The following is a 15,268-nucleotide window of genomic DNA, read 5'->3' as shown; positions in this document are numbered from 1 at the left end:
CTGGCCACCCCCATTACCTGTTCCATTTGTCCCTCCTTTGTCAACAGCATACAAAATAACATTTTCCAGTCATTAAATAAAAGCAAATTACTGCGGATGCTGGAATCTGAAACCAAAAGAGAAAATGCTGGAAAATCTCAACAGGTCTGGCAGCATCGGTAAGGAGAGAAAAGACCTGACGTTTCGAGTCTAACTGACCCTTTGTCACCTTTCATTCCAAAGAAGTCATAGTGAAATGTGTCGCTCTCCACAGATGATGCCAGGCCTGTTGAATTTCTCCAGCAATTTATACTTTTTTAATTTCACATCCTTAGGATGCCCGGAAGTGCTTTACAACAATGAAGTCCTTTCTCAGAAGCACAGTCATTGGTGGAATTGGCAAGAGGTTTACAGGATTTGGGGTCTGCTGCAAGGCATCTGAGCTCTTGAGTTGCACATGCAAAGCTGCCAGATGCAGACGGAGGAGAGAACAAACACAGCTAGAGAGAGGGAAAGAGTGGAGAGACAGAGAAATTAAGAAACAGAGAAAAGGAGAAGTTGAATGCAAATTAACTTAAGGATGGAATTCCAACTCATTGCCCAGGGCCAAGGCAATGAACATAGCCACCAATGCTGAAGCAATATTGCTTAATAGGCCAGAGATCTCCATCTTTGAAAAGTAGTTGTGTGCCATGCCTTATCGACCTGACAGATTCCACAGATTTTTTTTCATACAGTATTTCCATTCGGTCGCAAGCCATTTGATCAATGCAATCAAATACTTGACCTCAAAGTAATCTTTTCTGGAAAAACGGTGATTTTATTTTCTAGAATGTGTATTTTATTCAGTGTATTTCAATCTATCTTATTTCTTAGAGGTAGCTGTGTTGGAAGGGCTTGAACATGGTCACTATAATACTGCTTACTGGCATGTTAAATGGTATCATCATGACACCCTTCCTCACTTCTTGCTTAAACTGTTTTAGCTACTTCTAGGTTTCTTCTTGCAGGATGGCTGAAATCAGGACTTTGGATTTTCTTATTAGTGAAACTACAAGCAGTTAGAGAAGGGTTAAGGACAACATGAAGCAAGTCAGGAAGCCGTCACTAAGTAAGTCAGTAGTTTCTCAGAACACAGGAATATGAGTCAGATATTCAGTTTGTCAGAATAGCTTCAATGATTTGTTAACATTTGTTGATTTTTAAACCACAATTCCACATTCTTCAATATCTGTCATGGCCTTATTTGCCAAGGAAGTGTAAGCTTTGCATTACAACATTTCAATCAACTGTAAGCCTAAAACCTTCCCATGCACGGAATTCTCACAACATTTTGTGGAACTTTCTTTTCTCCTAGCTATTCCTCTAACTGGTTTCATTCACAGAATTGCAGAATTGTGATTTGTGATTTGATTTATTGTTGTCACATGTACCTAATTTCAGTGAAAAGCTTTGTTTTGCAAGCAGTACAAGCAGATTATAGCAAACAAAGGGATACGGATCATAAGGTGCTGAGACAGGGCCAGGCATACAAGGTTATAGCTGCACAGGAGGTGCACAAAGCAAAATCAACATTAGCAAGATTTAAGAGAACATTGTTAATAATTTTTACAGACTTACAATGTAGGTTTAAAAGTGTGGAATGGTTATAAGAGATGTGTGAATAAGATCTGTTGTAGAGAGCTTGCAAGGAGTCGCCCGATATCAGTGTCATTTTGAATCTTGTCACAGCACATAAGGCGTCCATTCGGTCCATTCTGTTACTTGGTGCCAATCTTCTGCCTTTCTATCTCTGCACACTATTTCTATCCAGATAATCACCTCTCGAATGCTTCAATTGAATCGGCATCCACTACATTTCCAAGCAATGCAGTCCACACCCTAACTTCTCGCTGTGTGAAAACGTTTCTTTTCTCACATCACCCATTTACAGATCACTCAGGACATCTTCACCATGTTCTAGAGGCAAGCTTTTAAACTAACTTCTCCAAAATCCCTTTTGTAAGTCAATGTACAGCAACATAACAGGGTGGACAATTCATCCCAAGGATGTCCTACAAAATGACACCTTTTTGAAATACAGCTTTGTCAAAATAAAACATGACGAATGTTGGCACCTTGATGAGTGCCACCTCCAGTGGCTTAAACGTCAAATCCCTACACTGCTGAAGTACCATAGTTACAGAATGCAGCACACCTCAACAGCGCCTCCTAAATGTGCAACCTCAACACAAAGACAGCAGCAAATATAACAAACACCACCTCAGGATGTCCCTCTAAATCATACACCATCTGAACTAGGAATTAAGTTTCTGTGATACTCACTGAGGTAATGATCTGACAGTTCTAACCTGCAAGATAAAGCCTTTCCGTTCAAATTAAAACCCTGACTTACAAAAGCTACAGATGAAGCCCTTTTTCAATCTCTCTTTACAGTTAACATAAGAATCCTTAGCTTCTCCTTTGTGACAAATCTTTTTGCACATTAGACAGGGTCTTGGACCAAGAAAAATACTCTTAACATTGCATAGATTGGCTGATGTTCAACTCAAAGTTCAGCTTCTCAACAGCAAATTATAACAGTTGCCAAAGTTGGAGGCCTTGAAATGATGAGATCACTGTTGTAAGTGCAGAATGATTCTGTTTAAAACAATGTCTGCCGGTCAGTGCAATATATTTTCAGCTATGTCATACTAAACCTACTTCCTTGGCATTCTCTTTGTACATTTTCACACCGTTTTCAGGAACATACGTAGAACTGCCAAACTGACCTTAGGATATAAGGTTATAGATGTGTTTGTTTTGAGGATGGGATGGCTGTATTGTTCCCCCACCCAACCCTATCGGCTATGCTAGGCATAGAGCCAAGACACCAAGATTGAAAAGGACAATGTTGAAAATGAGAATTACTTGAACATTTTGGGAAAATTAAACTGGAGTCCCATGAGATACAGGGTTTGGTTATCTGCATTGGAGATGTACCTTCTGCCAGAGATGTCAGGAAAATGGTGACCCCAGAAATACATAGCAGCATTACAGCAATTGGCTTCCACGAGGGATGTGGTCAACTAAGCAATATTCAAAAGAGAGGGAATGGCAGGTCCCTAAAAGACCCATGAAGCCTTAATCATGGGGTGAGGTAGCCAAAGCTCAGATTTCTCCAGTTTCCTCATGTCCCCTCCCCCCACCTTGTCTCAGTCCCAACCCTCGAACTCAGCACCACCTTCCTAACCTGCAATCTTCTTCCTGACCTCTCCGCCCCCATCCCCACTCCGGCCTATCACCCTCACCTTAACCTCCTTCCACCTATCACATTTCCAACGCCCCTCCCCCAAGTCCTTCCTCCCTACCTTTTATCTTAGCCTGCTTGGCACACTCTCCTCATTCCTGAAGAAGGGCTCATGCCCGAAACGTCGATTCTCCTGCTCCTTGGATGCTGCCTGACCTGCTGCGCTTTTCCAGCAACACATTTTCAGCTCTGATCTCCAGCATCTGCAGTCCTCACTTTCTCCTAACAGGCCCTTCAGCCCAACAAGTCCACACTAACCCTCTGAAGAGTATTCTACCCAGACCCATTCCCCCTATGCTACATTTACCCTAGACTAATGCACCTAACCTACACATCCCTGAACATTATGGGCAATTTAGCACAACCAATTCACCTAACCCACACATTTTTAGATTGTGGGAGGAATCCTACACATATACAGGGAGAATGTGCAGACTCCACACAGACAGTCACCCAAGGCTGGGATCAAACCCAGGTTCCTGGTGCTGTGAGGCAGCAGAGCTAACCACTGAGCCACCATGCCACCCAGCTGCTATAGATATCAGAGAACAGGCCTGTAATTGAAAGAGCAGTGAGCAAATGAAACATTTATACTTTCAAAGTTGTTAAACTCTTTCAAACAATTACTGGGTCCTTATTATAAGAATCAATGGACTCTATTTCAATTAATAATTTGTGGCAAAGAATTTCAGATTCTGATGATTCTCTGCATAAAAAATATTTATTCCATCCATTTGTTTCCTACAGAAAAGACCAACAGGCATTATGCTCCAAGCAAAGCTCACTGCCTTCCTATTTCAGTTAAACCTGTCACATTATTCCTTTTCCTCTTACAGAAGCAGGCCATTCAGCCTATCGAGTCCACACTGAACATCCGAAGAGTATCCCACCTAGATCCACTCACATATGCTTATCTAGCTTCCCTTTGAAGACATCTACAATATTCATGAATTCAATTAATCCATGGGCTAATGGATTGTACATTCTTGTCATTCTGTTGACACTGTCTTGAACTGTCATTTTTTTTAGCAGTGTTCTGCCTCATCATAACCCTTCTGAGTTGTGTAAGCCTCAGACAGATCTCCCTCCAACTAACCTTTGCAACTCTTAAAGAAAAACAACTTTTCACCCTTAACATCATCCTAGGAAGTCCACATTTTACCAATTCAGTACGTTTATACTGGTTCTATATCAGCTGCCTAAAACTTTACACAATCTCCAAATGCAGTCAAAGAGATTGTACTTTTTATTCAGTAAGGTGCCCCTTACTAGTGCCTCAATTTTCATATTCCTGTTTCTCCAACAGTTGCTGTGAAACGTCTAGTGTTTAGGTGAAGGGAGATTTCCATTTTTGTGCGCTAGTTTGCATGGAAGGCCATGGAAGCCAGGTCACTCAGAATATTCAAAGAAAGAGATGGCTATGTGTTAGATATTAAAGGCATCAAAGTGTATGGAGAGAAAGAAGGATTATGACATTGAGACAGAGGATCAGCCATGATCATATTCAATAATGGAACAGGCTTGAAGGGCCAAATGGCCACTTCCATTCCAATGCTTCTAAAAATGTCTGTTTGCTCAATGTGATCGCAATATGCCTAAGAAAAATCATGTGGCAGGCCTCAATGGCCGATTGCTGTTGCTCTGTAAACATGATGTCCTTTGAGAGGTTAGTCATGACTCACATCAACTCCAGCCTACCAAACTGCCTTAATCCTTTGCAATACAGCTATTGGCGCAACAGGTACACAGCAGATGCCATCTCCCTGGCCCTACGCTCATTCTCTCAAACATCTGGATAGTAAGCATACCTATGTCAGGCCCCTACTTATTGTCTGCAGTTCGCCTTCAACACCATAAATCCAAACAAACTCATCTCTTAACTCCAAGACTTAGGTCTTGACTCCTCCATCTGTAACTGGACTTCCTGATCCATAGACTGCAATCAGTAAGAATAGGTGACAACATCTCCTCCACCATAATCATCAACACCTGTGCCCCACAAGGCTGCCTACTCAACCCACCACTGAACCCCTTATACACTAATGACCGTGTGGCCAAATTCAGCTCTAACTCCATTTACAAGTTTGCTGACAGTACCACCATTGTACGTCAGATCTCAAACAGCGATGAGACAGAATACAGGAAAGAGATTGAGTGCTGAACGGTGTAAAGACAACAATCTCTCCCTCAATGCCAGTAAAGTGAAGGACCCGGTCATTGACTTCAGAAAGCGGAGTAGAGGACATGCTCCTGTCTGGACCTAGAGCACTGGAGTGGAGATGGTCAAGAGCGTCAAGTTCCTGGGAGTGATGATCACCAACAATCTATCCCGGTCCACCCATATCATCACAAGGGTCAAGAAAACGCAACAATGCCTTTACCTCCTCAGGTGGCTAAGGAAATTTAGCATGTCCACGAGTACTCTTACTAATTTTTATAGATGCAACAGAGAAAGTATCCTATCCCGATGAATCACAATGCACTATGGCACCTGCTCTTCCCAAGACTGCAAAGATCTCTGAGAGTTGTGAATGCAGCGCAATCCATTCGGAAATCATTCTTCCTCGCATTGCCTCCATCTATACTTCCCACTGCCTTGGGAAAGCAACCAACAAGATCAAAGACCCCTTTCACCCAGTTATACCCTCTTTCACCCTCTTCCATCAGGCAGATGTAAAGTTTTGAATGCACATACGAATACATTCAAGAACAGTTCTTCCCCACTGCTATCTGACTTTTGCACAGATCTCTCAAGTGTTAATTCTGATCTCTCACTCTGCACTTTCTCTGTGGCTGTAACATAGTATTCTTCACTCTCTTCTGCTACTCTGATACACTTTGTATGGGTACATGGGTCTACTCCCAAGTCAACTTTGTTCACCCGATATCCAAGACAAAGTTGTACCAAGTCTTTAACATCTTTATTCTGATGACATCACACTAATATTCTAAACAGAACAACATATTTGATGCTAAATGGACAGATATGTCTGTAAAAATTTTAGTTGGATGATTAAGATAAGGAAGATAAATGAAATAGTCCAGGATGTTAGCGTGACACGGTGGTTCAGTGGTTAACATTGTTGCCTCACAGCACCAGTGACCCCAGGTTCAATTCCACCCTCGGGCAACTGTCTGTGTGGAATTTGTACATTCTCCCCATGCTTCCTCTGGGTGACCCGGTTTCCACCCAGAGTCCAAAGATATCCAGGTTAGGTGAATTAACCATGCTAAATTGCCCATAATTTCCAGGGATGTACAGGCTGGGTGGATTAGCCATGTAAAATGTGGGGTTACAGGTATAAGGTAGTGGGATGCTCTTCGGAGGATCAATGTGGAATGGGCTGCTTCCACACTGTAGTGATTCTATGATGTTACTGTACCATCATCTATCATTACAGATCTAACAAATCAGCATATACAATGCACTCCTCTACAATGGATAACAGATGCTGGGCAGGAGAAAAGGGTTTGTACTTTCATGCACTCCTGATGAAGTGCTTATGCCCGAAACATTGATTCTATTGCTCCTTGGATGTTGCCTGACCTGCTGTGCTTTTCCAGCACCACACTCTCTCCCTAATCAGATCCACGCACCCCCACCAGCCCACACTCCACTTCCAGCACTTCCCCTGCCACCATAGGAAGTACAAAATCTGCAGCCACACCATTCCCCTCACGTCCATCCAAGGCCTGAAAGAACCCTTCCATATCCGGCAGAAATTTACCTGTACCTCCACCAACGTCATCTACTGTATCCATTGCACCCGATGTGGTCTCCTCTACATCGGGGAGACAGAACGCCTACTTGTAGATTGTTTTAGAGAATATTTCTGGGACACCCAAACCAACCAACCCCACTGGCCTGTGGCTGAACACTTCAACTCCCCCTCCCATTCTGTCAAGGACATGCAGGTCCTGGGCCTCCTCCATCGCCAAATCCTTACCACACAACACCTGGAGGAAGAACGACTCATATTCTGCCTTCGGACCCTGCAACCAGATGGGGTTAATGTGGATTTCAACAGCTTCCTCATTTCTCCGCCCCTCACATTACCCCAGTCCAAAGCCTCCAACTCGGCACCACCCACCTGACCTGTCCATCACCTTTCCCCATCTATCCCTTCCACCCTCCTCTCTGACCTACCTCCGTCTCCCCAACCTTCATCTACCTATTGCATTCTCAGCTACCATTCTCCCAGCCCCACCCCCCCTCCAATTTATCTCTCAGCCCCCCCACCCCTGCCCATTAGTCTCATTCCTGATGAAGGGCCTATGCCCGAAATGTCGATTTTCCTGCTCCTCAGATGCTGTCTGACCTGCTGTGCTTTTCCAGCACCACACTCGCAAGACAGTACAAAAGGATGGACATTCTATCTCTGCTGTCACAGAGGTATCCTTGGTAAAGCAAGCTCAATAGCCTACTTCTGCTCCCAATTCCTATGTTTGTAGCTCTTGGCAAGGCAAGGCCATCAACTCAGGGATCCTGGAAGGTGCAAGATTCTAATAGCATACAATCATTATTACTCAATGATGTCCACTGGGTCTATGGCCATTAACCATATAAAGACATTCTGGATACTAAACTGACCAAAGGGTCATGATCCCTTGGGAGTCCACTCGTTCTCAACAAGGACACCTGCAGGTGAGATGATGAATACTGAAGCTGCAAACGGGCTGCTGGACCTTGGGAGGTTGACCACTGGAGGGGACAAGTCCGAGAGCCAATGGGGATCAGCGATTCATGCATACTCTTAGCACGCTATCTCTTTCCACAGCAAATGTGATAGATACTGTCATGTCAGTACAGGTCTCCTGAGCTACACCAGGAGATGCTTATGTCATAGTTGACCACAGAGGCACAAATCATTATGTCACAAGGTGGAAAACAGCCCAGAATATTTCTATTCTGTTTGTATGATGCCACTGTCATTAATAATTTACTCTCTGTGCTACACTTTATCCACATTCCATACCACAGTTTATCTTCAGCACTGCATATTACTTATTGTATTACAGTACTGTGCCCTGTATTCTAGATTGTGTCTGTAATTTGTAATGTATTTCACTTTCTACGCAATACATTTCGTTCTGTACACTGCATATGTACTTACTCATTTTTCTGAATCTCGAGAATATAATGTCTTCCTTCAGCTGTGACTTGAATCTCGGCCCAGGCTGGATGCTGAGTGCACAGGGAGGGTGGGAGGGGAAAGAAGGAATGAAAAACCTCATTATTCTGATCTACATTAGTGTAACTTGTTAAAGAGTTGCTTGGTCTGGCACCTCTCAGTATTGACTTCAAGCAGGGAGTTCCTCGGTTGTACAGTCCACTTGAAGGACGAGTGATGGTCATGTGTTGTGCAGGGGAGGGGAAGGGAAGAATCCTTTCAAGGGCTAACAATGAGAGACAGGACAGTGGCCAAGAGAAATGCATTGTGAACATTCACACCTCCCAAGTGCTTGGGGTTTCATGGGCACAATGTCAGCAGGTCCCAATGAGCCTTCCTCTAGTTTTGGCACTGAGAAAAGGCAATCAATTGAGATGGATATGGAACAATTGATCCATTTCAATACTTGTCAACAAGAGAAAAAAATAACTAGAATTTACATTGTGTCTTTTACAACCTCACAGCACTTCACAGTGATTTTTTTGTGGTCACTTTCATGAGTTCAGGTGATCTAAAAGTCAAATCAAGATCCCGCAAAAACATAAACAACCAAGCGATCTCGATGCAAGTTGAGGAATAACTATTGGTTAGACCATCAAGGAAAACACAGCTGTTTTTTCTTCAACGGGATCTTTTAAATTCACTTCAGAGGCAGAGTCTGGACTGAACACCAAGACCAAAGGATAACATGGACAACATTGGCTTGGGTAATGTGTTCAACTCTGTTGACTCCACATCTCTCCATCACAGAGGTGAAAATGCTGCTGTTGAGGAAAGACCAACTGGATTAAAAAGTCTAATGCAGTATAGTTCTCTAGGTGATTCAGTTAATAATTGTACAACCTGGTACACAATCACATTGATAAGACCCCAAGTGTGACTCTTCGCTTGCGCTGTCTACTGATGGCCAAGCCTCTCATCTAAGGTTGCTAGCCTGTAACTGCAAGGTGCCGGTGTGGATGCTTTGTGAGGTGCTGCAATTGAATAACAAAATAAAATGGCTTACAGTTAATTTGCTGCACCTGGTTTCAAGGTTAGCATTTGTGCATCAGTTTTTTTTTCCTCGGGTGGGGTGAGTTCAAAACTAGGAGGTATATTTTTAAGGAAAAAGGAGAAAGATTTCAAAAGGACATGAGGGGCAACTTTTTTAGACTGAGAGTGGTTCATGTGTGGAATGAACTGCCAGAGGATGTGTGGATGCAGGGACAGTTGCATCATTTAAAGACATTTGGATAAGTTCACGAATAGGAAAGGTTTGGACGGATATGGGTCAAGTGCAGGCAGGTGGGACTGGTTTAGTTTGGGAGTATGGTCGGCATGGACTGGTTGGACCGAAGGATCTGTTTCCGTGCTGTATGACTCTATGACTCCAATTGGTTCAGAGTGAGTGAGTGCCTTAACAATGCAATGCAGCTGGTTAACGGGTTATACAGTGGCTGGTTTAAAGTTAAGAGTATGGTGCTGGAAAAGCACAGCAGGTCAGGTGGCATTCAAGGAGCAGGAGAATCCCTTGTAGAGCGAGGAGAACTTCTTTCTCCTGCTCCTCAGATGCTGCCTGACCTGTTGTGCACCACACCAGCACCACACTCTCGACTCTGATCTCCAGCATCTGCAGTCCTCACTTTCTCCTGGTTTAAAGTTATTAAACTTCATCTGGTTGCTAGGTCAAGGCAACAATGGTGTGGGTTGCCTCAGCTGCTATGGCTCTATATTTCAAACAGCCTTACTAATGATTAAACATGTGGAATGACTTCTGTGTCTAAATAAGTTCTCTATAACGATTATAAAAGACAAGTTTTTAAGGCAATATTTTTCCCGTATAGCAGGTGGTTGACTTTTACATAAATGGCATTTGAGAAGGTGAATTGCAGGTCCTCTCATTGCCTTGCTATCACAGATTTACCAGGTTGTCCCTGCCATCCCTTTCCCAAGAAGTCCAGCAAACGGTACATGCACAGACATGTGGAGCTAAACTCAACAGTGTCCTATTCTTTGATTCTACTGAATAGGTTTTCTCTCAGGCAGGTTTGACCTAAGCAGTGAGTGGCTGGTAAGTGCAAAGTGTTTGGATTTCCTTGGCGAAAATTCAGAGATTGGCCTCTACACAAGGTGTGTGAAAAATGAAGTTCTTTTTGAACCAAACATCAGTCACCTCCTTTTCCTTGAGACTGACCATTAATTGTGTGTGTGTGTGTGTGTGTGTGTGTGTGAGCGTGTGTGCGTGCGCGTGTGCGTGCGTGCGAGAGTGAGATGGGGGGGGGGGTCTTCTTGCCTCAGGAACAAGAGATCATCGCAATTATGACCTCACCCAAAATCAGCAAAATTACAGCTGAACATTGGGGTATCAGTTGTGGCTCAGTTGGATCTCAGCTCCGAGTTTGAAGCTCAGGGGCTCCTCTCCTCTCCACAGCCTTGAAGATGTAACCCATACTAACAGTGTAGCACTCCCTCAATACTGCAAGGGGAGAGGGAGCACCTTCAAACAAGGCATTCAACTGAGACTTCACCTGCCCTCCGAGGTGGATACAGAAATCCCTCTGGCACTACTTTGAAGAAGGATGTTGCCAGGGTTGGAGGGTTTGAGCTATAGGGAGAGGCTGAATAGGCTGGAGCCGTTTTCCAGGAGCGATGGAGGCTAAGGATGACCTTATAGAGGTTTACAAAATCATGAGGGGCATGGATAGGATAAATAGACATGCCTTTTCTCTGGGGTGGGGGAGTCCAGAACTAGAGGGCATAGGTTTAAGGTGAGCAGGGAAGGATTTAAAAGGGACCTAAGGGGTAACTTTTTCACAGAGGGTGGTGCATGTATGGAATGAGTTGCCAGAGGAAGGAGTGGAGGCTGTTTCAATTACAGCTTTTGAAAGGCATCTGATGGGTATATGAATAGGAAAGATGGAGAGGGATATGAAATTCAGGAAAATGGGACTAGATTAATTGAGGACATCTGGTCAGCATGGATGAGTTGGACTGAAGGGTTTGTTTCCATGCTGTACATCTCTATGACTCTAAGGGTATCATGGCCAATATTTATCCCTTAATAAAAATCACTGAATCAAGTCATCTGATCATTGTCACATTGTGGGATCTTGCTGTGTGCAAATTGGCCACCATGTTGCTTACATTTTAAAAAGTACTTCATCAGCTATAATGTACTTCGGGATGTTCAAAGGCTGGTAAAGGTGCTACATAAATGCAAGTTCCTTCTTTTCTTTCAATTTCATTCTCCGTTTTTTATTCTCTTCCCTAAAGGACAGACACTAAAATGTGTTTGAGCTACAGATGCCCAATTCTAGATTGGGTTAACCAGCATGATTTGAGGTTGGTTAAATCAGTCGAAAGGGAACATAGGACCTTCCCAGGTTGTGTGTCAGTATCAGAGCAGACTGTTTTCACTCACCTAGGCAGACAAATGTTCGATGTGGTAAGCAGAGTAATCAGAGGCTACAGTTCAGGGTGAGAGGTAAGTCTGAAAGCAGGCTTATTGTTTCTTCAGGAAGTTTTACAATTGTTATTTTGCAACATTGAGTATTTATCTTGTCTTAAGTTACATAAAAGAGAAACATTAATAGATTAGTAGATTGCTCAAGAATGAGGGAGCACACTTGGCGATGGAAATTTGGAATTCAATTCCGGAAAGCATTAGGGCCCCTGTAAAAACATGGTGCAGGATCCAGGGCAGGGAGGAGGGGTGAGTGAATCGGAACAAGAATCTTGGCTTATTGCCTCCAGGCACACCCCTTCCCATCAGTACTTAACCTTAGTCCTGATGGTCTATCTGCCATTCTCTTTCAAAGCTTCCTGCTGTATCATCATAACACACAAACTGTTGTTCGTATTAAAATACTGTGTGAAAGTTAATAAGTTCAACTACTGCATCTAGCTGGTATTAAATCATCACTTTAATTGATTATAAAATGCAAGTAATATGCAGTTAATAATTGCCTGGTCACTAGCATAGCAGTCATGTTGCGAGGTTAGCCAGCTATAACTGATTATCAGAGTAGGAACTGACTTTCTGCTAATCAAGCTTTATCTGGTTATCAGGTCAACACATTACCCGATTGTGTTAGTCCGATCAACAATGGGTTAGTTATCTGATTAGTTTGCTGTACCTGGTTCTGAGATGGAGGGTGTTCCAATGGTCCTGAGGTTAGCCACTGGGGTACTATTGTTTCATATTTTATGATGTGATTGTGCATTTGATACTCTGGATTCAATTTGTTGCTTCTTCCTGGAAAGAGAAAAACAATTCAGTGAATCCACAGGTAAGAGGTCAAGTTGAGTGGTTAGTAGTGATTATTCTCCTCTTTCACTCGAATTGTTCACCTGAACCATTCCCTCCTAAAGACAAACTTAAAAGTCACACAACACCAGGTTATAGTCCAACAGATTTATTTGGAAGCACTAGCTGTCGAAATGCTGCTCCTTCATCACAGCTACCCGATGAAGGTGCAGTGCTCCAAAAGCTAGTACTTCCAAATAAACCTGTTGGACTATAACCTGGTGTTGTGTGATTTTTAAATTTGTCTTCCCCAATCCAACAGCGGCACCCCCAAACCATGACCTCCTAAAGATAATGACTCTTGGTAGATATATCAGTAGTAACTAATCTATTCTATCTGATCTAAATAGCCTGAGCAGAAATGTTGACATTTCAAAGAAAAGTCAAACTGGTTGGAGTACATAATTGACTGCTAATTCAATACCACCCAAAAATAAAATGCTCTCCCCACAGATACACACTGCTGCCTGTGAAATCGCTCGATAGCCATTAGAAATTTTTGTCCAGTTGGCTTTCATCCACCAAATACAGGCTGGTTATAGCTGCTCTGTCCTCTCTCCCCAGCTGGGCCCCCACTCCTACCACACCCTCTCCCTCGTCCAGGCTGACAAAGCTAATGCTACATTGTGAGCCATTGTAAACTGTCTCACATCTTTAGTCTGGGCAACATCCCCAGTGAAACAAACTAAACTTGGTCATGTTGTACTGAAATTCCAAAGGTGATACTCAAAATCTCATCACCTCTTTTGATGTTTTTAAGGGGAAACTAGTTAAACAAATGAGTAAATCTTTCCCATCTCTAATACATCCTTGGCTGAACTCAGCAGAGATGGGAATGAATATGGGGTCTGCTATGTATCTTGTCACACTGAATCTAATAATTAAGGCATTTACAGTGCTTTAAATCACTTTTTAAACCACCACTGTCCTATACAATGGAAAATTAAATGGTAGCTGTTCACTTCATGATATATGCCAAGTACATTCATTGCGGGCAATTAGCTGGTTATCAGAGAATGGTTAAGACATTGCCGAGCATTGAATGGTTGAGGCAAATAGCAGAGATATATTTAGCAAGAAGCCAGATATAAACACGAGTTAAAAATGATTAGAATGTTAGACGGATGGAGTATGATAAAGAGTAGTGGGTGGAGGTTTGTATGGAACACATACACAGAATAGATTAGATGGGTTGGATTCAATATCCTGTCTCAGTGTTGCGCAATCTATGTATTATCATTCAAAACGCTTACCACATGAATATAACTTATTACTCCTCTGGCCTGAGTGTCATTGTGCAATCATAAAAAGTGCATTATCCATCAGCATAATAAGATGACCCCGAACAGAAGTAAATTAAAACCCATGGACATTATATTATTGGTAATCCACTAATGGATGTGTTGGAGTCAGTTCAAAGCTGCACTCTCATTGTTGGGATTCAATGACAGTAATAAACTGTTTATGGGCAACATCACAAAATCTACTAACCTCTGTCTGCTCATCCTGTACCAGCTAACAATCACTTTTCCAGCTTCCTCCTCCTAATTTTACCCTCAACCAAAGAAGGTGGAAAAAAAAGAGGTGAAACTTTGCAGGGGCACGGTTCATGGAGCATGCTGCCTCTTCCCTCATCCACAGATATTGGCATCCAACGTCTGTCAGTCCCTCACAATCATCATGGCACCTCTCCAATCCATGAGCAGGCTACTCAGGGAGAACAGAGCTGCACTGCAGGGCACACTGGCATCTGGTAATGGCTGTTGCAAGGACATATTGTGCAAGGACAGACATCCAGTTTACAGACTGAACCAGGCTGCATCTCAGGGCTTCTTGTTCTCTCTTCTAAGAAGTGCACACTTAGCTCCAGCCTGCAGTATCCACACCATGCTTGCCACTTAGAGTCATAAAGTCAGTCAGCATGTAAACAGACCCTTTGGTCCAATGCATCCATGCCGACCCAATGTGACCTAATCCCATTTGCCAGGATTGGGCCCATATCCTTCTAAACCCTTCCTATTCATATACCCATCCAGATGCTTTTTAATTGTACTCATCTCCACCACTAGAGTAGTCAAGGTTTTTTTTACGAGAGTAGGGAAGTCCAAAACTAGAGGGCATAAATTAAAGATGAGAGGGAAAGGATTTAAAAGAGACCTGAGTGGTAACTTGCTCATGCTGAGGGTGGTGCATGTATGGACAAGCTGCCAGAGGAAGTGGTGGAAGTCGGTACAATCCAAAATTTGTAAAAGACATCTGGACAGGTACATGAATAGGAAGAGTTTAGAGGGATATGGGCCAAATGATGGCAAATGGGACTCGGTCAGATTGGGATATCTGACTGGTACAAAAGAGTTGGACCAAAGGGTCTGTTTCTGTGCTATATTACTCCATGACTTCCTCTGGCTGCTCATTCCATACAGGCCCACCCTCTGCCTGAAAAGGTTACCCCACCCGAACCTTCTAAAATCTTTCCCCCCTCACCTTAAACCAATACCCTCTAGTTTTGGACTTGCACACCCTAAGAAAAGGACCTTGGCTGTT

At 43.1% G+C, this 15,268-nt stretch overlaps 1 protein-coding gene across 1 annotated transcript in view; it reads right to left on the bottom strand.

Moving 5' to 3' along the window:
- Positions 1-15,268, bottom strand: part of adam19b (ADAM metallopeptidase domain 19b) — a 172,821-nt gene that overhangs the window by 137,146 nt on the left and 20,407 nt on the right. Inside the window, exons 2-3 of the mRNA XM_043703984.2 lie at positions 12,555-12,673; positions 8,383-8,453 (exon numbers count right to left, since the gene is read on the bottom strand). Of these exons, the coding sequence (XP_043559919.2) occupies positions 8,383-8,453; positions 12,555-12,673 (190 nt within the window). The remainder of the gene's footprint in view (positions 1-8,382; positions 8,454-12,554; positions 12,674-15,268) is intronic.

Source organism: Chiloscyllium plagiosum, unplaced genomic scaffold (genome assembly GCF_037043375.1).
Source record: "Chiloscyllium plagiosum isolate Xiang-an unplaced genomic scaffold, Cpla_swu_hap1 HiC_scaffold_16, whole genome shotgun sequence".
Classification (NCBI taxonomy): domain Eukaryota; kingdom Metazoa; phylum Chordata; class Chondrichthyes; order Orectolobiformes; family Hemiscylliidae; genus Chiloscyllium; species Chiloscyllium plagiosum.
This window is presented reverse-complemented; position numbering and strand designations above follow the sequence as displayed.